The sequence below is a fragment of the Prionailurus bengalensis genome, chromosome D1, assembly GCF_016509475.1.
Source record: "Prionailurus bengalensis isolate Pbe53 chromosome D1, Fcat_Pben_1.1_paternal_pri, whole genome shotgun sequence".
In the NCBI taxonomy this organism is placed as follows: domain Eukaryota; kingdom Metazoa; phylum Chordata; class Mammalia; order Carnivora; family Felidae; genus Prionailurus; species Prionailurus bengalensis.
The window spans coordinates 106,157,093-106,181,994 of record NC_057346.1 but is presented as its reverse complement, the minus strand read 5'-3'; the positions used below and the strand labels follow the sequence as shown (position 1 = coordinate 106,181,994).

The window sequence follows — 24,902 nt, the reverse complement described above, 5'->3', positions numbered from 1 at the left end:
CTTCAGACACCTTCCAGGTGAAAGGTGGAAGCCAGAGGGCGGGAGTGGGGCCAAGGCCGTCTCAGGGCCACTCACAGGTCGGAGGCATCCTCCTTGCTGATGTACTCCTCCAGGATGCTGGTGTCGATGTTGGAGGGCTCCAGGGCACCATTGATGTCGTGGCCTGCAGGGGAGGGGCAGATGTGAGCCAAGGGAGGGGTCCAGCTGGGTCCTCCCCTCCAGCTCTCTGCAGGCTGGACCCCATATGCCCCCAGGCTCCTCTCCATCTGTGTATCTGAGTTCAGGGGTGGCGGGGGGGGGGGGGGGGGGGTGGGGGGAGAGTCCTTCAATGTCCACCGCCTGACGTCCCTCCAGGAGGCATCGCATTGGTGACACCTGCCCTCACCCACCAGGCTGCCTGGGATGTCCGAGGAGGGGAGGGGCCCAGAGCACAGACCTGGGACAGACCAGCCACTTCCTGTGACATGAGCAAGTCCCTCCTCTTGTCTGTAAAATGGGGTAACCGTCCTAAGGTGTTAGGGGGTGCTATGAGGAGGAAGCAAGGTACTTTCCTGAACTGAGTGCCCAGCGGATGCCCACCACCCTTGATGACTGGACCCAGACTCCATGATTCTGTCCTGTCCTGCCCCCCTCCAGACAGCCCAGCTGGTGGGCATGGCTGGGCTGGACCACACATGGGCGGGGGGGGGGGGTCCATGGGGCCAGGGGAGCCTCTGTATCAAGCCCCAGCTGCAGATAGGGAGTGGGGACTGGAATCTGAAGTGCCCAGCCCAGCCTCTTGTAGAGCTCATCACCCCCATAAACAGGGGCCGGGGGGCCTAGCCCTGCCCTGCTGTTCCAGAGGGCCCAGAGAGGCAGGGCTTGCCTGGGCTCACAGCAGGGAATGATGGCGGCCAGAGCTCTGTTCCTACACCACCCTCCCTCCTGGGCCCTCCCTGCTGGCCCCGGCCCCACAGAGGGGAGGGACTCACAGAAAAGGCGCCCAGTGCTCTTGAGCATAAGCAAGAGAGGAGAGGGGGAGGCGCTGGCCTTTCCCCTCCCAGGGTCACCTTGCTGGGGGGGAGCAGGAGGGCGGGGTGATAAGGGGGCTGACGTAGGAGATGCGTCAACCCCGATAATGGAGGACGGCCCCACCCACACTGCTGACCTGGGCTGGCCAGCCCCACTGAGGCAGGAGATGCCCCTCCCACAGGCCCCTGGAGCCACGAGCCTGGGCTCTGCACCTCATGCCCTCTCCCTGGTGAGCCCTGGGGACAGTTCAGGCAGATCCACGAACAATTCCCGGCCTTCCTCCTTCCCACTGCGTGACCTTGAGCAGGTCACATACCCTCTCTGAGCCTCAGTCTCCTCATTAGTAAAATGGGGCCATGAAAAGCTAACCTTCCACAGGGTCAAATATGAAACAAGGTCTGTAAGGTGCCTGGCATATAATGGGTGCTCAGCAAACCGAGTGGCTGTCCTCACTTCCCAGTCCCCAGAGCCCTGGGGTCCCCGGGAGCCCCTGGCCCAGGCCCCTCCCTGGCCCCAGCCGGTATTTCAAGAATGCTGAGCCCCGCTTAGGTGATTAATGAGTGGCTAAGCCCTCCTAGGAGTCACGCGCTGCCTGGGACAGGCCCTCCTGCTGGCCCCCACCCCTGGCTCACCCAGCTGGGAACCAGGGACACCCAGCAAGCACTGCCAATGGCCATCCAGGGCCCTGTGAGGCCAGGGTACGCGAAGCTTCTCAACCTGGGAGTGACCAGTCTGCACATCAAGGTTCTAGAATGCCTGTCCACGCGCCAGCCCCCACCCCATCCTTCCCTGTTAACTGAAGATCCCGTTTATTGAATGCTTGCTGTATGCCAGGCACTTGTGGAACGAAGGACATTAAGAATCACAGGAGTTTATTATATGAGAGCCATCCCGCGGCTTCTCTGTGTGCAGCGTTACTCTTAACCCTCCCGACCTGGAACGGTGATGATGGCAAAGGACAATGATAATGCCAGCGGCTCGTGCGGACCGAACGCCTACCGGGTCCCAGCACTGTCGGGTTTATCTACCAATCGCCCCTGCAGACTTAGCGTTACTGGCATCATTTCATTTTTCACGGAGGTCAAGTGTCTTGCCCAAGGCAGGGAGGAGGGAGGATTCAAACCCAGGCACAGGGGCCTGACTCCACCGGGGGGGGGGGGGGGGGGGGGGGGGGGGGGGGGACGGTGTGGTTGGCAGTCACTGAGACTTCCTGGCCACTCTGGGCTGCCCCACCTGATGGACTGGGGGGTTCCTCAAGGGACGGGGAGGGAGGGGGCACTGAAGCGTGACCCCGGCCCTGGCTGCTGAAGCTGCAGGATTTTGAGACTGAACTTGGAATCTGCAGTGAATGATGGGGTGATGGAGTCATGGTGTTGCTCTTTATAATAGGCCAGGCGCCCTCCTCCCCCTCCTCTGGCCAGGAGAACTCCTAATCACCCCTAATCCTCCTGCCCACCTCCCTTGGGGTGGGGGGGGGCTTCAGGCAGAGGCATCCTGGGAGACCCTAACGAGAACCAGATGTGGTTGAGGGGAGGAGAGACCCTCCCGTGCCAGGGGCCGGGAGGACCGGGAGGACAGAGGAGGGAGGAGGGAGCCACTGGGGCTGGGTGGGGGTGGGGGCTTGCCAGAGCCCAGAGACTCCTGAGGCCCCCAGGAACCCAGGAGAAAGACATCAGAATATCCTTGGGCGTCCCCGCCCTTTTCCCAGAAGGGCCCTGGAACACTCTGGAGCCAACAACAGATACCTGCCAGCCAGGAAGCTAAGGGAGTCCCCCTCCTGCGGATCCTAAGTCCTCCCTGGGGGATGGAGAGGCTGCCCAGGACCCCACCATCCGAAAGTGGCACCACCGGGTCCCAAACCAGCATCAAACCCTCCCACAACTTCCCACTGCTCGGGAAAACCAGAGCCCTCCTTGAGATCCAAGGCAGCCCCCGCCCCCCACTCTGCCTGCCGCCTACAGCCTCATCTCCTAACCCTGAAACCCTCTGCCTCTCTCCGGCCTGGGGCATTTGCACATACTGTTTCCTCTGCCGGAGGAAAGTCCATTCCTAAGCGCGCCTGAGGTTTGGGCTTAAATGTAAGTTCCTCCAGGAGGTCACCTCTGATTCCCTCTCTCTTGAGTGGCGGCCTCCTTTCTCCTGGGCTCCTTACTCTGCTGCCTAGTGCAGACCTCACAGGTGGGCAGAGGTCCATCCACTGCCCACCCGCTGCCCACAGCATACTCACTGGGTGCCCACACTTTATACAGTTCACGTCTAAGTCCCAAAACAACCCTACAGGAGAGGTGGTTTCCTTGTTCTTCATCTTACGGATGAGGAAGCAGGCTCAGGAAGGAGAAGTGCCTTGCCCTTGGCCTACAGGCGTGGGACCTGGGATATGAGACCGGCCCTGCTCTGCCTCTCTGGGATATAAGCATCTAAGCATACAGTAGGCATGCAATAAATGTCCATGGAATGGGTGAGCAAAGTGGCAAGCGAGAACTAGAACCAGGCCTGCCGGCCGCTGGGGACCTCTACCCGGCCGCGCTATGCTCAGGGTCCAGAGCTAGATGGTGGCGGTGGCGGGAGGGGGGGGGGGTGGCTCCAGGTACCGCCCCTGCCCTGCTGAGCTATGCGCCCCAGCTGCTTCTCATTAATTAGGCCCTTTATTACCTGCTTTTAACAGGAGCCAGACACTGCCCTGTCCCAGGAGGCTGGGAATAGGGACTATGGGGAAAAGACCCTCCCCTCTTCTCTCCTCCTCGCTTTCAGGCCACCCAGCTGGGCAGAAGAACCGAGGGGATACAGGCCAGGTGCAGGATGAGGGTGTGGGGAGCCCAGGTGGTCTCCCACCCTGGACCCCTCCCTTTCCCCCCTCCTCCCGCTCATGACCACCCCCCCACCAGCTGTGGCCACTGGCTGAGTCTCGGCCATTGTCCCAGGGAACGGGGGAGGGTGGGGACCCGGCACAGTGGGAGGCTTGTGCCCTGCCCACACCTCCCCCCCAGCCGTCAATGGGGCACTTGTCAATTCATGTCCCAAACATGGCGGAAATCCCGTCGGCCACGTGGCTGTGGGCAGGGGAGGCCAGGGCCTAAGGATGCTGGCCAGGCCTAGCTGATCAGAACCTGGGGCTGACAGGGGCCAAGGCCCAAGCCTGTCCCCCCCATGCTCCTGAGGAGCAATCCCAGGCCTCTGAATCTGAGGGCACCCTGGCTCCAGGCGGATGCCTGGCAGCCAGGATGGCAAGGGGTCAGGGGACTGCTCACCCTAGCACCCCCATGATGCCCCAAGGGACTCCTAAGGTCAAGGAGGCCCAGCTGCTCATGTGGGTCCCCCTTCATTGTCTGGGACCCTTGGCAAGTGAGCTGACCTCCCTGAGTCTCAGCTCCCTTCTCTCTCAAGTGAAGCAGGGACCCCCGCATCACGGAATAGTCGTGAGTCTTTGACGAGATGGTAGGAAAGCTCTTCCCTCCCGGAGGCCATTCCTCAAATATCATTCATTGTTGTTTCCATCTCTCTCGGGGCTCCCCTCTCCTCTCCTGCCCAGGCTGTACCCCTCTCCCCCCATGCCTCCCCTCCTAACTGCGTATCTGCTCCAGAGAGCCTCTGGGGGGGCCTCCAACTTCCTCCTGAGTCCCTCTGAACCATGACCCGTCCGCTGATATTCCGGTGCATACAGAGCCAAGTCCAGCCTCCAGACTTTGGCTCTAGCCCCCCACCTCCACCCCGGCGGGTTAGCCTTCTGTGACCGCCTGTCTGCCCCAGCAGCCCCTCCTCAATCACAGAGGGCCCCCAGTACTGTCACTTTATATCCCAATATTGACTAAGCTATTCAACATGCTCCAAACTAGTTCACTCTGGGACCGGGCACAGTAGGCTCTCAGCTCCTTTGGTTTGAACTTTCTATCTTTATTAATATGATCAGTGATTAATACAATTACTGCTAGCCGTCCCCGCTTCAGGCTTCAACTTATGACCAGAGCCTTCTCACACACAACGTCTTCAGGTCAGATGCTTGGTTTTGCAAGCCACCCTTTGCATTTTGCATCAAGTCCCCGGTTAGCTTGGGGCTGAATGATAAGGATATGGCTCTTAAGCCACTGCCATCAGGTCCTTCGATCTGAGCCACCGTTGCCTTTACTCCCTCTCAATTTCTTGCCAAAAAATGCACAAGAACCTCATCTCCTCCAGGGGACCTGGAATCTTTAGCTACCCTTGGGCTGTAGCTATGTTCTCCCTTGGTCCCCACGGGCCACGGGCTACCACCCTGTCCTCAGGTCGACACAAGGCTCACAGTCCCAAGATGCTCCCAAGCCAGGTCCAACAGAACTGAGCCCAGAAGCTGCAACCTGTTCTATGTATGGGAACCCACACTGGTCCCCAGGGATCTTCAGTTTGTTCTGGGGACCCCCAGCCCTGAGTCTACAGGGCCAACCAAGTTAGCTCCCACCCGATGGCCCCATCCCTCTCCCACAGGGACCAGGGCAGGCAGGCTGGGGAGGGCCCTCCCCACAGAAGCAGAGTGGAGACCCTGCAGCTTGGGGGAAAGGCCAGTGACCCACGTCCATCTGTATTCACACACCAGCACGTCCCACACACAGGTGTGTGCCCAAGGGCCCAGTGGCGCACACATGATCACGTACAGACACGCACACACACACACACATACACACACACACACACGGGGGCTTACCCTTTTCATGCTGACACACACGTGCACACGCCGGCAGGTTCCACATGTGCTCATTCATTCATCCATTCAAACGATCAATGAGCATATATCATGTGTCAGGCACAGTGCTTGGCTCTGGTATGATAATGAACAAAACAAAACCTCCTGCCCACAAGGAGCTGACATTCTGGAGGCAGAGTCAGATGACTGGATGGGTAAAAACCCATAGCATTTAGAAGGTGACAAATGCTATGGAGAAAATAAAGCGGAGGGAGGGGGTTGGGATGGCAGGAGGGCAGGGATGCGCTGCAATTTTAAATAGGACAGTCAGGGACGGCCTCGCTGAAAAGAGCTAGTAAGGTGGTGAGCCACGTGGACATCTGAGAAGAGCATTCCGGGCCATAGGGAGCCAGTGCAAAGGCCCTGAGGCATGAGCATGCCTGTGCATGTTCACATACTAGCACATTTCCCAGACTTGAACACGGGTGCACACAAGCGCTCACTGACCCAATGGCAGGCCCAGGCCAACCCCCCTCCCGATCAGGTCTAGCTGGAGCCAGACCCAAAAGAGCCAACTCAGTGTCACAGACTCCCAGCCGCCCCCTCCCCTCCCCCAGGCCACAGACCGCGCGGGGGAGAACCACAGAGTGGGGAAGACAGCTCAGGGGCTGAGATGGCGAAGAGGGCAGTGAGAGAAGGCCCCAAGGGAGCAAGGGTCCCCAAACTCCATGGAGGGACAGAGGCTGTGGCCATACAGTGTGAGGGCTGGAGAGCCCTAGGTCCGACAGAGACAGGGCTTTCCCGCTGATGCAGGCTGGAGGCAGGCGGAGGACAGGACGCGCTGGAGCAGCCATATGCCAGGCCAGGGGAGGCTCTGGACCCCACTGCCCCCATCCCAGCCGGCTCGTGCCCTTCCCTCCCCTCCCCCTCCAGGCCTTGGCCGTGGGGTCTCACTGCTTGCGTCACACAGCCTTGACCGGATGCGTGAGGACTCTGAGGGCCCTAGAGGTCAAGCGGCTGAATGGAAGTCACCTCGCCCAGCCCCTGGCAGTGGGTCAGGAACCTCAGCTCTGGAGGACAGTCTCCTGACCGAGGATCCCGCTTCTGCCCTGCTTCGGCCACCCCGAGCGAGCCTGACCCGTCTCCTTCCTCTCCTGCCTCGGCACCTCCGTCTCAGAAATAAGAGGGCACCACTCCACTCCCACAGAGCCCCAGGACTCACGGGGAAGCAGCTTATGCAAAAACCTCCGGCCTGGGTGCGGCAGGCAAAGACAAAGGACAGTCAGCCCCTTCCCCATCCCCCCACACCCCTCCCTGCCAGCCCAAGGCCCAAGTTCCCCATCCCCGAGATGCAGGGTGGGGCCCCAGCTGGAGGCTGGAAGGAGAGCCAGACCTGCACGAAGCTGGGTCCCTGCGTGCAGAGTGCATTCAACGAGGCCGGAAGATGCGGCCCAGAACGGGTGAGGGGCTTTCCCCAAAGCACACAGCGCCAGCCACAGGCCCCGGCCCAAGGTGGGGCACCGACCTACGCCCGCGCGTGAATCGACAAATCCTCAAAGTGGGGAGCGGAATACCTACAGTGAGCCTGTCGAACTCGGCTGGGCAAGCCCCTTGGGACAATAATCGCAACCCAGGCTGCCGCGGTCCCCACAGAAACCCTGAGCAGTGGGTACTGTGACCCCAAGTGCATTCCCATTTTAAGGATGAGAAAGTGGAGGCACAAAGAAGTGCGGTGACAATCCCAGGAGAAGGGCGGTGGGCAGGCAGCGGAGCCGGCGACAGACCCTGGCAGCGCCCCCCTCCAGTGAGTGCATCAGGCCATCACACCACCCAACACCTGCCCCTAACCCTGGGGCTACCCACACCCAGGGGCAGCGGGGGCTGAAGACTTTCATAGGGGAGGCGAGGTCCCCCCCATACACACCCAGGCTGTGAGGGAAACTGAGGCCCAAAAGAGGGGGCCGTGATGAGGAAGAAGGTGGAAGAAAGGGCAGGCAGCCTGGGTAGGGCAGGGCCACCCCTGGTTAATGATCCAGTTAATGATTTCTGCTCCCCGTTCTTATCAGAGGGCAAAGTCCAAGGGCAGCAGCCAATCAGAGTCCTGCCGGGCTGTTACCCAGCAGCCTCAGCTGCCAGAACCCCCTAGTCCTGCGAGCCCTTGGGAGTCAGGGAGTGGGGGCCAGGTCCCTAGGAGGAGGCTGTTCTGTCCAGAGACACCTGTCTTTCCCCCAGATACTCTGTTTGGCCCTGCCTGAGACCCCAAGGGACACTCTTCCAAGTCCCCAGACTCAGGAGAGGCCCTGAGGCAAGCAGGTTGGGAAAGGCCTGCTTCTCTCCCCACCGCCCACCCCCCCCCACCCCGCCCCGCACTGACCCCAGGCCCTCCCAGAGAGCTGGCGTCCTGGGGTGCACCCCCTACCCGCCTTTGTTCACATAGCCATCGTGGCCTCCAATGACCCTGAGAACATTTCCTGCCCTCTCCCTTGCCCGGCCCATGTGGCCCCGCACTGGGTGTTGGGGACACGGGGATGAGTCAGACCCCCCACTATTTATTTCCCCTCTGGTTGGACTCAGGGGCTGGGGAGGTAGGGCTGGGGCGGACTCCTTCAGAGGGCTCCAGGGGGACTCAGAAGGCACTCCATCTCATATTCTTGACAATCAGGGGTCCGGCTGCCTCCCCCATCCACCTCCTCCCTGGTGCACTACAGAGACAGACAGACAGACAGACAGGCTGATATGGGGCACAGTGCCACACGATGACACATCCCACCTCTGCCCCAGACTCCTGTTGAGGGTGGGCATCCTTGCCCAAAAGTTGTCAGGTGGCCTTCCCCCGTGGCCTCCTCCTGCCCTCTGGAGGCAGAGATGCTGGTCCCCACAGGAAGGCCACCCTTCCTCCCCCAAGGCCCTGGGGGCAGAGGAGAGAGTGGGGGGGTGGTCCTTGGTATCAGCTCTGCTTAATGCTGGCTAACTCCCTCCTCTCGGAGCTGCAGTCTTGGCCCCGGGGAAAGGGGACCCGTGCCAGCCCCTCCCTCAAGAGGCTTTCAGATCAGGACCCTGGTGCTCTGGGGGGCTGTGGGGAGCCCAGCCGCCCCCACCCCCTGTGCATCGGGAGTCCACGAGTTTGTCCCTGTTTGGTGGCTAAAAAGAACCTCGTTGGGGGGCACCTGGGTGGCTCAGTTGGCTAAGCGTCAGACTCTTGGTTTCGGCTCAGGTCATGATCTCACGGTTTGTGAGTTTGAGCCCCACATCGGGCTCTGCGCTGACCGCGCGGAGCTTCCTTGGGATTCTCTCTGTCCCTCTCTCTCTGCCCCTCCCATGCTCGCTGTCTCTGTCTCTGTCTCTCTCTCTCTCTCTCAAAAATAAATAAATAAAAACTTAAAAAAAAAAAAAAAAAGAACCTTATCGGAAGCCCCTGCTCTGGTCCAATCCACCTGCCTACTCCAGGAGAGGACATGAGACCAAAGAAGGGAAGTCACCGGCCCAAGCCGCCCATCGGGCCTTGAAGGAGTGGAGACCCAGCCTCCCACCTCCAGCCCTTGTGGGGCTCTAGAGGCTGAGTGGAGGTCCCCCAGCCTTTCAAAGGTCTTTTCAGCACCTCCTGGAAGCCCAGTTCCCTTCAGTCTGTAAGGCTTCCTCCACAGCACCTGTTTTTCGGGGCCGGGCAGGCGGCGGACAGCAGGGGGCAGGGGGGAATGTGCCCCTGGAACCAGACTTCGGCACCCTCCACCTTGTATGCTCAAAAACATCCCTCCTTCCCAGAGCTGGGAGACAAGGCTCAGCAGATCTGAAAGTACCATCAAGACCTTCCCTGCCACCCCCTCCTGTCTGGCAGGTGAGGAAAGGGGGCCCAGAGAGGGTGAGAGCTCAGCACAGGGTCACAGAGCTCTCAGTGGCAGGGGCCGAGTTGGCCCCAGAGCCTAAAAGGTTCTATTGGGATCTGCTGATGCTGTCTTGGCCCTGTCCCTGACTAGGTTCTGGGAACCCAAGGCCCCACCCGATCAGGATGAGAGGAATATACCTGCCAAGGCGATGCTGTTACCTGCCGGGACCCAGTGCATCCTGCCTGGAGGGTCCCCTCTCTGCAAGGCCCTGTGCCCGCCGATCCGGGCAGCTGTAGCCTCCTTCTAGGGGATTAGCAGGGCGGTCACGGGGGCCCGGCTGTACCAGCCTGGAGGGGCCGCCCCGTCCCAGCCTCCCACCCGAGGCCCAAAGCGCCTTAGCCCCCCAGCCCACCACCCTGGGGTGGGGCACAGCCTGGCTCACTGCACAGGGCAGGACCCAGGACATGTGCTGGGTGTTCCTAGAGAGGGGCGATGTCAGACAAGGGGTCTCGACAGGCCCCTGCCCTTCAGCAAAGCCCTTTTCCAGCCCAGAGCTGAAGGCACAGACCCTGCCCGTCGCGCCCACTGTCCACAGAGAGTGACCAAGGCCAAAAGAGGACCAGGACGAGAACTCAGGTTCCAGCCCCAAGTGCGAGAGTTCAGGAACGACATACCCACATGCTCAACACTCACTTGCTTTCACACTCACACTCATGAGCACACTCGGGCCTGTCCCCCACGCACCATGGAACACCTGATCCCTGCCAGGCTTTCCCCTCCCAAGTGGCCAGGGAGAGTCCTAACCCTTAGCACCCGCCCACCTTCCCCCCCATCTCAGGCTCTGGGAACACTTCTCCGGCCCCTGGCTCCCTCCACCCACCTCAGCGGGCAGCCCCCCCCCACCCCCTGCTCCCCACAGACATTCTTGAGTCTCCTCTTATCTCTCCGGAGGGAGCAGCACAGCCTCCCTGCCAGGCCGGCCGCATGGCTGAGCTGTGGCGTCAGCCCCCACCCCCCACCCACGGCCAGGAAGGAAAGTTTGGCTCAGGAGGTGGGGAGCCTGGGCCAGCCGGGCCCACCCCTCTGCCTGGGGCACGGGGTCCTGTAGGAAGCAATGGGGGGGGGCTGGCCCATGGGTCATCCACGGTATCTAGCCGGCTCAGGGCACCCCCAAAACAATACCCCCAAGCAAGGAGCAATGTCCCTTTCCTGCTTCCCCAGGGGCCTCCAGCCCCCTTGAGGGTTCATAAAGGATGAACAGCATCTAGAGAGAACAAGTCACCTGGGAGGTGACTGCCTAGGACCCTCAAATGGCCCAACCACCTCAGGATCAACCATTTAACCTAGTCCAAGCCTGATTTCTTGGGGTCCGGGTCTGCTGGGGTGTCCACAACCCTGAAGCGAGGAGGCCCGGGGCTAGGGATGTCCTCACCGACTCAGCAAGCAGGAGTGGACAAAGGCTGCTACCCCCCAAGTCACAGAAAGGGAGACGCTGAGGCAAAGAAAGGCCTTCTTCTCTCCTTCCTGGACACCAAAGGTATCGGGGTACGAGGCTTGAACCTCGGGCCACGATTCGTGGCTCTGCAGCCAGACGGCCCCAGCACCGTGGTGCCCCGTGGACCACCCCACCCCCAGAGGCAGGTTCCCACTGAGGAGGATGTGGACTTAGGGACTGGAGAGAGGGCAGGGACAGAGGCTTGGCTACCCGAGTTGGTGGCGAGGAGCACAAGAGGGGCCAGAGGGTCTGGCTAGATGTTCCCGTGAGGGTCTGAGAAGCAGAGTGGGCTGGGAGATGTCAGCCTGCACCTCTGCCTCCTCCTCCCACACTGTCCCATCCCTCCTGAATCCAGCACCCTGGAGGAGGGGGACAGACCTGGAGGAGGGGCAGAGGCTACTCAGGAGGAGGGGAGGACAGTCTGGTTAGATGCAGGAGCAGATCTCCAAAACCACAGTGGGGGGGGGGGGGGCGGGGAGCAGGGGTAGAAGAAAATACTGTAGGGTGTGTGTAGATCCCAGCCCCGGGGAGGGTACTATCAGGGTCGAGGCGAGGGGGTGAGGTCACTCCTGGGGTGGGGAGCAACGGCCAGAGGAGGCAGGGCTCCAGGGACAGGTGTGGGTGAAACAGCCCTGAGGAATCTCAGAGGGCCGGCAGGATGCAGTTCACAACTTTGGGAGGGTCTCAAGGCGCAGAGGTGGCTGGCGGCAGGGATGCCGACTTCAAGAAGGTTCTAGCCCCGGAAAGCCTTTGGGGGTGGGGGGAATCCAGCCCACGGAGGAATGTTGGGGAGGGGTTCCAAGCCCCGGGCAGGGGAGGGGTAGCTGCTTCAATGGGAATTTCAGCCTTGCGGGAGAGAGCAGCCTTGCAGAAAGTGGCTGACAGTCTTGAAGGGGGTCCTAGTCTCAGAGAAGCACAGTGGGGAGGTCTCAGCTCCTAGGAGTCAGGCTGGGGGTAGGGTGTCCGCTTGAATGGGACACAGGGGCCTGAATCTCTAGGCAGGGGGCCCAGACTCTGGAAGGCATGCTGGGGGCTGGGGTACCAGCCTAAGAGGCATGGAAGATCCTGGAAGGCATCCTGGGGTTCCCGCCTCAAAGGGGGTCTGGGAGTCTGGGTCTGTACGCGGTTCCAGGGAAGCACAGTAAAGGGTCCTCAAACTCGGGAAGGGCACTGGGGGGTGGGAAGTGTCAGATTTTAGGGGGCGGGGGATTGCAGATCCTGGGAGGCATTTAGAAGGAAGGACCAAGCATGGAAGGGGAGGCAGCTTCAAGGAAGTTGTGGGCTGCGGGGGGCAGGGAGGGGGTGCCCAACTTTGGTGGAGGTGGGCAGTAACCTCCAGGAGACTCCCAGCCCTGGGAGCCAGCGCGGCAGGCTGGTGCCAGCCTGGGGGGGTTGGGGAGGGGGGCGCCCGGCCCAGAGGAGGCATCCTGGGGAGTCCCGGCGTGGTGGAAGCATAGTCGGGGGTCCCGGGCCCCGGAGGGATCGGCCCGGGGTTCCCAGCGCGAGGCGGGTCGCCGTCCTCCCCCCCCCCCCCCGCCGCCCCCCCCCCCCCCCAACCCCGGTCCCTCACCTTCGAAAAAGCGCTGCAGCGCCTCCGTCTCGTCCACCACCTCCATGTCCGGCCTGCCCGGCGCGCACTCCGCCCCGGCCCCGCTACAGCCCGGCCCGGGGGCGCGGCATCGCCGGCGCGGCCCGCGCGACAGTCCCGGCTCGGCTCCGGCTGCGGTCCCGCCCGGCCCGCCTCCGCGCTCGCCCCTCGCGCGGCCCTGGCCCGGCCCCCGCCCGCCCCCCGCGCCCCGCCCGCCGCGCCCTGCGCCCCCTGCCGGCCAGGCCCGCGCTGCAGCCCCGCGACCGCGCGAGCCGCGGGGTCCTATCGGGGTTGGGGGGCGCGTGCGGCCGGGCAGGGGCGGGGTGGCGGGGGCCACGGCCACGCCCTGACCCGTAGTCCCCGCCCTCCCCTTGGGCAGGGGAGGGTAGCAGGATTCTGAACCTTAGTCTCAGAGCAAACCTCAGAAGGCACCCCCTTTCCTCCCCTTGCCCACCCCCACCTCAACAAGAACACCAACCCACATCCGGTGAGCACTGTGTCAGACTCGCAGTCGGGAGGTCACAGGTGTCAGTTACCTCGTTTGACCCTCTCAGGTGTCCACCAAGGAGATACGGTTATGTGCCTTTTCCAGATGAGGAAACTGAGGCTCAGTGATCCTCAGGACTGTCGGAGGAAGCGCTGCGCTGTGTAACTTCTCCGTGACGATGGAAACGTTCCCTGCCTTGTCCAGCGTATGGAAGCCACTGGCCACATGCGGCTCCTGAGAGCTTGGAATGTGGCTAGGGAGGCTGAGGAACTGCCTTTTCCATTTTATTTCATTTCAAGCAGGTCAGATTCGTTTTTTGTTTTTGTTTTTTTAATGTTTATTTGCTATTTTTGAGAGAGAGAGAGAGAGAGAGAGTGAGCAGGGGAGGGACAGAAAGAGAGGGAGACACAGAATCCGAAGCAGGCTCTGGGCTCTGAGCTGTCAGCACAAAGCCCGATGCCGGGCTCGAACTCATGAACTGTGAGATCTTGACCTGAGCGGAAGTCAGATGCTTAACCGACCGGAGCAAGGAGTTCAAATTTAAATGACCGTGTGTGGCTGCGGTGCTGGACAGCACAGATCTAAAGATTTCGAGGTAATTGGGGTCAAAGGCAGCATTCAGAGCCAGATCCTGGCTGACCTGGAACACGGCCTCTCAGTCACTGTTTCCCTGTGTGCTGGTGTGAGGCCCGAAGTTTCTACCTCCTAAACCCACCATCCCCGTCTCTCTGACTCCACTTCAGGGGCACCTCCTCGTCTCTATTCTGCCCAACTGCACTGCCTCTCCCCTCAGTGATGGGCTCCAGAACCTCCCAAACCACTCTTTTGGATCATGTTGTTCCTTTGCCAAAATCAGTAGTTTCCCCTTGCGTTCAAAACAATAGCTAAACCTCTTGCCCTGGTTCCTGAGGCCTCGTACGATCTGCCCCAGCCTACACCACTGCCCTCAGCTCCTGCTCTTCTCTCCACCGAGGCCTCCTTGCCATCACTCGAACACGCCAGGCACGCCTCTGCCCTGCGTGCTGTTCCACCTGTCTATGATGCTTGTCCCCACATGACTGGTTCCTTCTCAGGAGTCAGGTCTTGGATCGGTCATCACATCTCTGACCACCCTACCCAAAGCAGTTCCCCCTACCTACCTTTCTTTCTCACCGTGTACAAGACTTTTATTTAGTTTTTGTGATTACCCTTCTTGCTGTAGATTGGAAGCTCTGTGAGGGTAAGAGATTTTTCTCGCTCGGTCACCGCTCTAGCTCCAACGCCAAGAAACACTACCTGGGACACAGTGCGGGCTCGGTAAACGTACATGGAACGAATGTAGGATGATGGCGTCTTCCAACTGCGGAACACCTCTGACGCTTTGGAAGCCGAGAATTGTGGCATCTTGGACCCAGCCCGTAGCCTCACGACGGAGTGGAGTTGCCCATAGCCTCCTGGGATCCTCAGATCCGGCAAGTCAGAGCTGGGAAACCGATCCCACCTGACCACCGTTTGACAGACGGAGGGACCCACCCCAGGGGGGCAGGAGGACGGCCGGCAGTTGGAGACGCCAGCCCAGCCAGCTGAGCGCGCCCCACGCTGATGGCCCCCCAGACGAGCGTGGGGGGGACACGAGCCGGGCTGCTCAGTGGGCATGGGCGTGGGAAACTGCTCCCACCCAGGCAGCCCTCCCCATCCTCGGGGGCCAGCCATGGGGGAGGGGCGGCCGGTGCCAGAGCCCCAGATGTGGCCCAGTCAGCAGGCCCGCGGTGGCCCACTGAGGAGGGTCAATGCCACGACAGTTCTGGGGCTGGGGGAGGGGGCGCCCAGGCCGGCGGACGCCTCACAATGAGGTTTTGTCCCTGCGGGGGCCGCTCTCCGAGCTGTTGCTCTTAGATATATAGAATGGGATCTTGCTGGAGGCCCCAGCTGTGTGTGCTGACCCGGACTCCCCCCGCAGGGGCCGGGCTGCGAAGGGGGGAGAGGGCCACACTGAGATGCCTATTCTTTTCCAGCTGATACACCCCAGAGGTTTTTCTCCCTCTGCAGCCTCCCTTAAGACAATTGTTATTCTCTGCCCTGCCCCCTCCCCCACCCGGTCAGGCCTGCCTGCGGACAAAGTAGGCACCCGCCTACGCCATGTGATTTTTGAACATGAATTGATTTTAGGAGTCGCCCGGGGACCAGCTGGAAAGCCGGCTCCTTTCGAAGCCTCCACCTACCCACAGGTCCTTCCACCATATTCCACGTGGCGCTGAAATGTCCACCGTGTGAGGGCCATCGTGGTGAGCTGAGCGTGGTCCTCATATTGGTCCTCAAAGGAGTGGGATATGCACATGTCGTCCCCGCCACCCTGATGCCTCAAGTTGGGTTGTTAAGCCTCTGGGGGTAGCCTTGAAGCTGGTTCCCATCTCTGGGCTGGGGGAGAGGAGGGGCTTAAGTCCCAGACTTCAGGGCTGAGCCGGAAGTCCATGCCGCCACCCCCAAACTCCATAGTGAGGTTGGGGTCCAAGCCTGGCTGGGGCAGGGCGGTAGCTAGGGGCTGGTGAGGGAGCTCAAGGGAATCTTGCGTGACCGGGGCTTTGAGGGAGCCATCCATAGAGATGAGTCCCCATCCGCCAAGCCGTTTTAACGAGTGAGCAACCGATTTTTCGTCCCTGGCCCAGCAGACGCAGCTGATCCCTGCAGCCATCTCCGCCATCCTCCAAGGCCTGCCCTCCGGTCCTTGGAGGACTCGTCTGTAAATCAGCCTATTATTCCCGCCTCACAGTGTGGAGGTGAAAAGCCGGGGGAGTGATCAATACATGTTGCTTTCCTCCACTCCAGCTCACTTCCCTCGGCCCTTGAGTGGCCGCAGGGCCGGCAGGAGGCAGCACTGGGGAGAGGGAGCTACAGACTTGAGGGGCACTGGCGTAACAGAGTAGCGGGGCCCCGAGGCCAGCCCAGGAGCCGGGGGGCCGGGGACTCATCAGCTAGCCAGATGGCCAGGCCTCCCTACTGCAGGAGTCCTGATGGCCCCCATGGGCTCATACAGCCCTGGCATCTGCCCATTTTACAGAGGAAGAGAGGAAGGCCCAGGTATGTGGGAATGTAGCGCCAGTGAGGCCGGGGGGTGAGAGAGGTCAGGGGAGCCCTGCAGGACATTCGTTCTCCCACCTCCCTCCCAGCTGAGACGGAAGGGGCTGGCCACAGGGCCTGAGTGGGGATGGGGGGCACAGCGCCGCCCCAGCCCTTCCCCATTCCATCCTCTGTGTGACATTGGGCAAGTCACAGAACCTCTCTGGCCCTCTGTGTCTTCTGCTTCCGCACTAATCGGATAGGATAATTTGCAAACTCAGACTGTACAGTGGGAAGAGCCTCTGAAAACCACACAGGTGAGGGTGGAGGCCAGAGTCCTCAGCCAGAGGCCTGAATTCTGGTCCTAGATCTGTCCCCACAGCCTGAGTCACCTTAAGCACGACTTGGCCCTTATCAAGCCTCAGCTTCCGCTTCTGTCCAAAGAGGCTGGGGTTGGAAGAAAGGCACTGCTCCATCACCTTCCCCCAAACTTCACCAAGTAGGGTCACTCTGGACTCCGGGGTGAGAGGGTGGGCAGTGTAGGAAAGGGAAGGTCAAGGTCAGGTCAGAGCTTGGCCGGGTCAGTGCCTGGGCCGCACTGTGCCATCGCCCTGCGGCTGGCTGGAGGAACAGCGCCACCTGCCGTGTGGAGGAGGCAGGTCAGGACTGGTGTCGGCGGGAGGCCCCACTCACCCAGGCCCTGCAGCCGCTCCCCAGGCCTCAGTGTCCCCAGGATGGGCTGGGGTCCCTGGGGTTCCCTGAGTGCGCCTGGCTGGGTATTGTGCACCCTGCTGAGGAAGCACTCAGCAAAGATTTCCAGTGGCCCTTGCATTTCGGTGCTACCCTGCTGGTGGCGGGGGGGCGGGGGGGGGTGTTGGAGTTAGTGGCCTCCTCTCTCTGTTCTAGTTCTCAGTATCAGGGGGGAAGGCGTGGGAACTGTCAGACCAGCCTGGTGCCCCACATGCCGGCTCTGTGGTCTCTTCCGCTCTCTGAGCCCCAGACCCCTCGGGGAGGAGAAAGGGACTGCCGAGTCCCATCTTTCAAGGTCCTAATGGGGCCATGAACTCGGATCCCCTGGGAAGACTTTCACATGGGCAGGGCTCGACAAAGGCCTGCCCCCATTCGCGTGGGGCTTCGAGTGGCTTCTGTCCCTCTGAGTGTGGTCCTAGACCAGGGCATCGACAGCAGTGAGAGCCAGTCTCAGAGCCCCCCCCACCCCCATCCCCATCTGCTGGGAAGACAGCACTCAAGGCAGCGAGGGTGCTTCTACATCCAGTTTATACACAGCTCTATACAATATACAGAAACCTTTATATACAGATATATTTATAGAATAAGCTATATTAATTTGTCTCTCCTTTTTACAGCAATATTAGTTTGGATCTTTCATACAGTAAGTACAAAAAGTCATGGGGGGATGGCACGTACAGTGCCTGAGTGTCTGTGGGGCCCAGCTGCTCGCTACCGATTGCATATGGAGGTCACCCAGGCCCCTGGGAGGACAGGCCCGCTCGAGGCTGGGAAAGCTTGTGCTGCAGTCTGGGGGACAGAGGGGGAGTGGGTCTGAGCCTAGCTGGGCTGAGGGGGGTGGCTCAGACCCCCCAAGTGCGGTGTCGGGAGGAGGGGAGAGATGTGCAGCAGGCCCATCCTGCAGGGGTGCGGTGGGGAGGGGGCGGGTTCGGGGTGGGCTGACCCTGGGGCCTCCAGGGCTGAGTCCGAGCCTGCCCCAGCCCCAAGTCTGTAACCTTTGTGTGGCTGCGGGCTTGGGGGTGGGGGGTCTGTCCCTGATGGCTCAGTCCTGGGCGTGGGTGGGGACCACGCCCCCTTAGAGGTCCCAGGGCCACCCTGGCAGAGGAGGAATTAAAAGGCCAGACACCAAGTCTCTCCCTGCAATTGGCTGAGGTGCTTGTTGGAACTTTACTCTGATTTACGATTTGTTTTTTTGTTGTTTTTTTTTTTTTTTAACTCTAAGAGCTACTGATTCCATTTTGTTTCTGCGCTGGGCCCAGGCTATGCCAGCAGCGGGCCTGCAGCGGGGGGTGGGGGGGGTCGGGGAGTGTCCTGGAGTCTTGGGAGAGGGTGGGCGTCAGAGAGGGAGGGAGGCCCAGCTCCCAGGTCTCTGTTTCCATCCGTCAGGGTGGGCAGGGGTCCTAGGGCAGTGTCCAGGCCAGTCCCAGCTCTGTGTGGGACCAGGGTCAGGACGCAGGCCCCAGATACGAGTCATCATGAGATGAGGGTGTGGGGTGGGGGGTCTTGGTCAGGGGAGTGCGTCTAGCAGCCCCAGAGAGGCCGTGGGGGGCCAGAGTGGGGGAGTATGCCTCCGAGGAGACGAAGGCACAGCGGGCAGTCAGCGTCTGGGCACACATCAGTTTTCCAAACCAGGGATCAGAGCAGCAGGTAGGACACATCTGAGACCGAGCCCGTCCTGTGCGCCGCACCCCCCCCCCCCACCCCGCCGCCCCGGGCACGGGCCCCCATCGCAGTCACTGGCTGTGTTCTTGGCAGGCTGGGAAAGTGGCAGGGCAGGTAGGGTGGGGCGGGGGCCCCAGCAGCCCCTTCCTCAGGAGCGCCACACACTTCATGCACATGCACACACGCGCCACGCCAGCTCGGACCTTCCCCCACTGGGCTTCTGGGGAAAGGCCGGCCTCCACCTCCCTGTGGTTCCCCAACCCAGCAGGGAAGGAACCCCCCTCAGGTGTGGGCTGGGGAGGCCTCCAGCAGCCCAGGACAGCCCCAGAGCCCCTGGCCCTCCTGCACCTCCTTTAGTCGGGTCCCACAATACCCTGCTCTTGGCCTTGCTTCCTGCCGACAGGACATTGATGGGGGGGTGGGGCAGGGAGTAGGGAAGAAAACCCCGCTGCCAGGAAGGAGCTCAGGCCAGTGAAGAGGGGGGCTGGGGGGGGTGGGTGGAGGCATGTCTGGTTTCAGATCCCAGGGCCCGAGGCTGCCTAGGCGTGGGGGCGAGGTGATATAAAGGGGCTACACGGAGCCCTCAAAAGAAGGGGGATTTGGGTGCCCTCCTTCTTCCCAGGGCACTGACTCTGCAGCCAGGGGTGGTCACACCTGTGCCCTCCACCCTTTGAGTGGCCAGGATCCCTGCGGGTAGAAGGCAAGCCAGGAACTAATGGGCAGACAGGGCAGGCCAGGGTGCCCAGGACCCACTGCCAGAGGGATCGGCATGAGGGGCACGGAGCAGAGAAGCGGCAGTCTTGATCCCACCCTCCTCCAGGCCCCTCCAGGCCCCTCCAGGCTCCATGGCTGCCTTGGGCTCTGTGGAGCCTGGCCTTCCTCCTTTCCCTGCTCAGAACACACGATGGGGGAGAGGGGGGCTTGCAAGCCCAGGAAACATCCCGAGCCCAGCCCAGCGGCTTCTGTAAACATACACAGCACTGCGGGCCACCTTGGTGTGGGGTCACCCCAGGGGGCTGGCCAGCAGGCACCAGATCTGGGGGGTGGCCAGGGCAGATGCCAGCCTGGACCACAGACGTGAATATGTGGGGAGAGGGCTGCTCTCCATCTGGGCCCTGGGAGAGCAGCCAGAGGGCAGTGGTGGGGAGTCAGCATGCCCACTGCCGGTCCTGGAATAGGGGGTGCCGGGATGCCCTGTGGGGGACAGGCAGGCCGAGAGGGCAGAGCGCTGCCCTGCCCACCGGGCCGGCTGCCCCAGGCTCCCCCCTGCATCACACCCCTCCCCAATCTGGAGGACCCAGATCCCAGCCGCCTGGTGGTCCTAAGCTGAGGTAGGGACGTGGACCCCCAGCTCAGCAGCAGTGCCCCGTGCCTGAGGCTAAACCGGCCCCTGGGGGCCTCTCCTCAAAGCGGCCTGGCCCTGGGGGCAGCCACCAGGAGCCCGGGGGGCCACCTACTCTGGCCTGGGCCTCAGCCGGCAGCCACGCCTGGGGTGCTAGCGAGCCGAGATGACCAGGTCGTCCTGCTTGGCGGGGCTGGCCCCTCGGCCGGTGGGGGTAGAAGTCCGGATCTTGTCCACTGCCAGGCACTCCTGGCTGCTGAGACCCGTGGGTGACAGGTCCATGGGCTCCCCCGAGGAGCTGAGCGGGAAAGAGGGCGAGAGTGAGATGCCCGAGGAGGGGTCGGCCGAGCCGGCAAACAGCCTCGGGGGCTTGGGCACCAGGTTGGGCTCGAACTGGGCGCGGAGCAGGATCTCTTGCTGGCTGGGGGACTTGGGGCCCTCGGCGTAGTCGCTGGTGGGGCTCTCGGGCACCACCATGCAGTAGAGGTCCTGGAAAGAGCTGCTCTTACTGTCCAGGTTGAAGAGGCTGTCGATGAACTCGGCGAACTCCAGCACCTGAGGGCTGGGCGAGTCCCCCAGGCGCCCGTTGTGCAGCGCGAGCTCGGCCCCCGGGGCCACCCCGCCGCCGTCGCCGCCGCCGCCCCCCTCCTCCTCCTCGTTGGCCGCCGCGCTGGGGGGCCGCTCCGGGGTGACGCCCCCGCTGCCCAGGGCCGCCTCCAGGGGCTGCGTGTCCTGGGAGTGCTTGGACAGGCTGTCGGCCGCCAGCAGCTCGGTGCGCGAGCTCAGGGACGGGTTCTCCTCCGGGATGGCGGGGTCGATGTAGAAGAGGTGGCCCTCGTCGCGCTCCAGCACGGCGTGGAGGCTGGGTGAGCCGCGGATGCTGCGGAAGCCTGACGAGCGGCGCGAGTCGAAGCTGTACAGCGACTCGGTGTCTGAGAGGCTCTCCATGGTGGCCAGCGGCGCCCGCCGGGCCTGCAGCTCCGCCGCCAGCCGCTCCTGGGTGGACAGCAGCAGCAGCTCCACGGGGTCCTGGCGGGCCGCTGCGGCCGCGGCCACCGGAGACAGCAGCCGCCCCTCGGAGAAGCCCTCCAGGCTCACCTCGGACTGGGACTTGCTCCTACAGAGGGGAGGGCGGGGCAGGGAGGGGCGTGAGAGTCAGGAGGGGCAGAGACTCCTCCCACTCGCTCAGGGCTGGAGGGAACTCGGGGAGGAGAGGAGGGGAAAGTCAATTTCGCGGTTGTTGAACAGCCCGGGGCAGGGACCCGTATTTTTTTTCTTTTTAAGTTCTTTTTTATTTATTTCTTAAAAGGGCTTTTTAAAAGTTTATTTTGAGAGCGAGGGAGAGAGCGCACAAGGAGGTGAGGGGCAGAAGGAAGGAGAGACAGAATCCCAAGCAAGGAGCCGTATGTGGGGCTTAAACTCAAGAACCGAACCGTGAGATCATGACCTGAGCCTTGATCAAGAGTCCGACCCTTAACCTACTGAGCCGCCCAGGCGCCCCAGGGACCCTTACTTACTTATTTATTTATGTTCATTTATTTTGACAGAGCGAGTGAGCAGGGGCAGGGCAGGGGGAGAGAGAGAGAGAGAGAGACAGAGAAGAGGAGACAGAAGATCCGAAGCAGGCTCCACAGTCAGCTCAGGGCCTGATGTGGGCCTTGAACTCACAAACCGTGAGATCATGACCCGAGCCGAAATCAAGAGTCTGAGGCTTAACCGACTGAAACACCCAGGCGCCCCAGGGACCGTTGTTTTTTAAAAACAACTCCTGTTTGGCTAATGCTGTGGGTAGGGAGCCCCGAAGGCCTAAGGCCCCCGCTGGGAGCACTGCTGGGGCACCTTGTACCTGTGGGTAGCCTGAGACTCAGAGAGACTGGCTGCCCCAGGTCACTCATGAGGCAATGGTGGGAGGGGGAAGTGGGAAGGGGGGAGGGGAAAGGGGGAAGCAGGGAGGGGGAAGGGGGAAGGGGTAAGAGCACTGCCCAGAGCTGCCCCCACAGGTTCTCAGACTCTCAGCACCAGCACCACCCTTCCCCACCCCCCTATCTCCCCCCACCTCTCCCAGGACTGTGATCACTTTCTTCCTCACACTGGGGTTCCTCCAGCCTCTGCCATGGGTTGGAGCCCTCTGCGGAAGGGACCGGACTGGGCAGTGGAGGGGCCGGAGAGGGGGGCGGTGATGCAGCCCCTGCTGCGAGGGGACACTGGCTCCCTCATGTGGTCATGTAGTTGTCACAGGAAATGCACAAATGGGAGAGCGAGAGATGTCCAGGTGTCCCCGCCAAGGGCCAGGAAGCAGCGACCACCCTTCTGAGCAGCCTCCTGGCCAAATCTGTAACCTGGGCGGGCAGGGTCCCAGAGAGCCAGGAAGACTCCCACCCGCCAGGAGCCACCGTGTAAGAGCCACCCCCTGGTAAGAGTGTGCGTGAATACGGAGTGTGGGTGGGCCTGGGAGCATGCATGCACGGCTCTGGGTTCTGTGTACGGCAGGCACACCAAGCGTCTGTATGTCAGCTACCCCAAACGTGTCTCTGTGGTTCGGTCTGGGCACAGGTGCACTCACGCATTCACGTGCACGGCTGCCTGTCCTGGCGTGGGCTCTCTGTGCACTTAGAGCTATTTGTGAACACAGATGCGCACGTGTCTGCTTCAACACAAACACGTATGTGTGCACGTATGTAAGTGCGTGGGTATCCATCTGTTTGGGACCAGATGGCCACGAGCGAACCTGTGTGCTTGTGGCCGTGTGTCTGTGCGGCCCTAGACGGCCACTATCCCATGCGGGCTTCAGTGATGGCAGGCGCGGGGGCAGTGGGAGCTGATCGGGAGACCCTGAGCAGAGGGGATTGAGATCGAGTTCTCCTGTGCACGCGCGCAGAGCTCTGTGAACACGTGGGCCCAGTACGTGCACAGAGTACAGACGCGCACAGACATTCGTGCTCTGGGACACACTGTGGCACCTGTAGCAGCCTCTGGGGTGGGCTGGGGCTGGGCGCCTGGGGCTCACCTGACACTGCTATTTCGGTGGTCTGAGGTGGGCAGCTCTAGGGCGAGGCCGGCGGGCACGGGTGGCCCTGTGGGCAGCGGCTGCTGCTGGAAGATCAGCTCGGGAGTCAGGTCCACCTCAGTGGGGCTCACCATGACCTTAGCAGCAGAGAGCAGGGCCGTCTTTCCCTTGTTGTAGTTCTCCAGCACCTGGGGACGGGTCGGGCAAGCTGCTGGTGGTGGTGGTGGTGGCGGAGGAGTGACAATCACATGGGGGGGGCGGGGCAGCAGGCCAAGCTTCTCAGGCCAGAGCCTCGTGGGGTGAGCCGGGCCCCGCTCCTGTCCCCCCACCCCAGGTCCCTTCCCCACCAGGAAGGCCTGCTGGGGCCTTCCCTTCCCTATGGTCACCCTTTCCGCGGTCAGGTGATGGCTGAGGGTGCCTGTGGGTGGTGGTGCACCTGTCAAGTGCCAGGTGGCCTCCAGGCCCTCTAAGCTCAGCCCGCCTCGGGGACAGGTCCCTGGGAATCTCCTAAGCTCCCCACTACGGGGCCATGTGGCGATGTGGACCGTGGAGGCGTGGGGGCCAGAACGCGAGCTCTGGTTCACTCCTCTGAGAGTCCGCACCCTTGCTCATAACATGGGGACGGAGACAGGCCAGCAAAGTGCTGTGGGTGCTGAGGTGATGTCACTGCCCGGGACCACGCAGGGTCTCTCACCTTGTTGAGCCCCTCCATGACCACATAGGGGAGGTGCTCATGCAGCATGGCCGGCGAGATGATCACCTCATTGAAGGCCTTGTTGTCGCCCCAGATGGCAAAGTATGTGGGCTCCTCCTGCTCACAGCAGCTGGGGACACAGGTGCCGGAGGGAAGCTGAGTGGGGGTGACTCCCTGGCCGAGTCCCCCAGGTCCCTGGGCCCCCTGCTCTCGCCTCACCCTGAGCCCCCACCCCACCCCCACCCCCACCCCAGCCAGGAACCGTTTGTGCCAAATGGGCCTCAGCCGCTGTCCCTACACAGCCTACTACCCGCTCGTGGCCTGGGTCACACCTGCCCCAATCCTGGGCAGGAGGGGTCGCTGGGAAGGAGGATCCAGGCCCGACCCTCTGAGAGAGCACGAAGTAAGAGAGGTCGATGTGTAGCTTGTCCACCTTCGCGCTCCCACCCCCGCCCCGCCCCTGTCACAACCACTGCCATCTAATCCCGGAGGGGATGCCAAGTGACACCTGAGGTGTGAGCTGGCCGGGGCCTCAGGGTGACCCCTCCAGGGCTTCCGCTTTTACATGGCCCCTAAGTGGGAAGAGCTACTCAGGAACAAAGTCTGAGACGGCGAGGGAGGAGCCTGGAGTCCCGCTCTGGACTTTTCTTCCGTTCCCAGCGCCCCAGGATAGGGCAACCCCTGCAGTGAGCGTCCCGGGCCAGTGTCTCCCAGCCTCTGCCCACCACCCCCGCCCCGTCCCGTCCCGAGGGGTAACAAAGCAAGGCCAGCCCGGTCCCCCACCCCCCCTGGCCACTGCCTCCCCCCAGCTGACCAGGGTCGCGGGCAGCACCCTACCAGCACTGCTCTGCTGGGTGGTTGTGGACCACGTGGATGATGCGGCCGGGTGGGTAGAGAGGGGTGCTGGCTGACAGGGCGATGGTCAGGTCGCTGGGGTGGGTCCAGAGCCGCGTGCTGGCCAGCGTGGCCACCTCCACCTCCTCAGGCAGCTCCGACTTGGGGATACATTTGGTGGCCCCCACGATAATTCGCCACTGTGCGGGGCAGGGGGGAGATGGGGAGAGAGCTGAGCAGGGCTGGCTGGGTGGGCAGGGGCAGAAGCGTCCTCAGAAGGAGGGCCCTTGGTGACAGGTGGGAGCTGGGATGGCCATGGGTGGAGGGAAGGACAGTGCCCACCTAAGGACGCAGTGGCCGAGGCATATGATGGTCAGGATGGCCAAACAGATGCCAAGGGCAGATGATATGACACTGTTGAATGTCAGGGCTGGAAAGGGGCTGGAAGAGCAGTCAACCCCTTATCTAGAGGATGGGGAAACAGCCCAGCAAAGGGAAGGGACTTGCTCTAGGTCATT

General features: G+C 62.1%; 2 protein-coding genes across 14 annotated transcripts in view; both read right to left on the bottom strand.

The window, feature by feature from the left end:
• The window catches only part of MYRF (myelin regulatory factor), a 33,915-nt gene extending 21,207 nt beyond the window's left edge, over positions 1–12,708 (bottom strand). For 8 of the 11 annotated variants that reach the window (XM_043581345.1, XM_043581350.1, XM_043581348.1 and 5 more), the window contains exons 1-2: positions 12,555–12,686; positions 76–163 (exon numbers count right to left, since the gene is read on the bottom strand). In XM_043581345.1, the coding sequence (XP_043437280.1) occupies positions 76–163; positions 12,555–12,600 (134 nt within the window). In that variant the 5' untranslated portion in view covers positions 12,601–12,686. Of the gene's footprint in view, positions 1–75; positions 164–9,686; positions 9,742–12,554 lie in introns of those variants that run through there. The other 3 variants (XM_043581352.1, XM_043581354.1, XM_043581347.1) reach the window with 2 other exon arrangements.
• A 4,648-nt stretch (positions 12,709–17,356) lies between these two features.
• DAGLA (diacylglycerol lipase alpha) overlaps positions 17,357–24,902 on the bottom strand; it is a 63,084-nt gene continuing 55,538 nt past the window's right edge. For all 3 annotated transcript variants that reach the window (XM_043581342.1, XM_043581343.1, XM_043581344.1), the window contains 4 exons: positions 24,388–24,584; positions 23,551–23,680; positions 22,857–23,044; positions 17,357–20,966 (listed from right to left, as the gene is read on the bottom strand). In XM_043581342.1, coding sequence (XP_043437277.1) covers positions 20,003–20,966; positions 22,857–23,044; positions 23,551–23,680; positions 24,388–24,584 — 1,479 coding nt within the window. In that variant the 3' untranslated portion in view covers positions 17,357–20,002. The remainder of the gene's footprint in view (positions 20,967–22,856; positions 23,045–23,550; positions 23,681–24,387; positions 24,585–24,902) is intronic.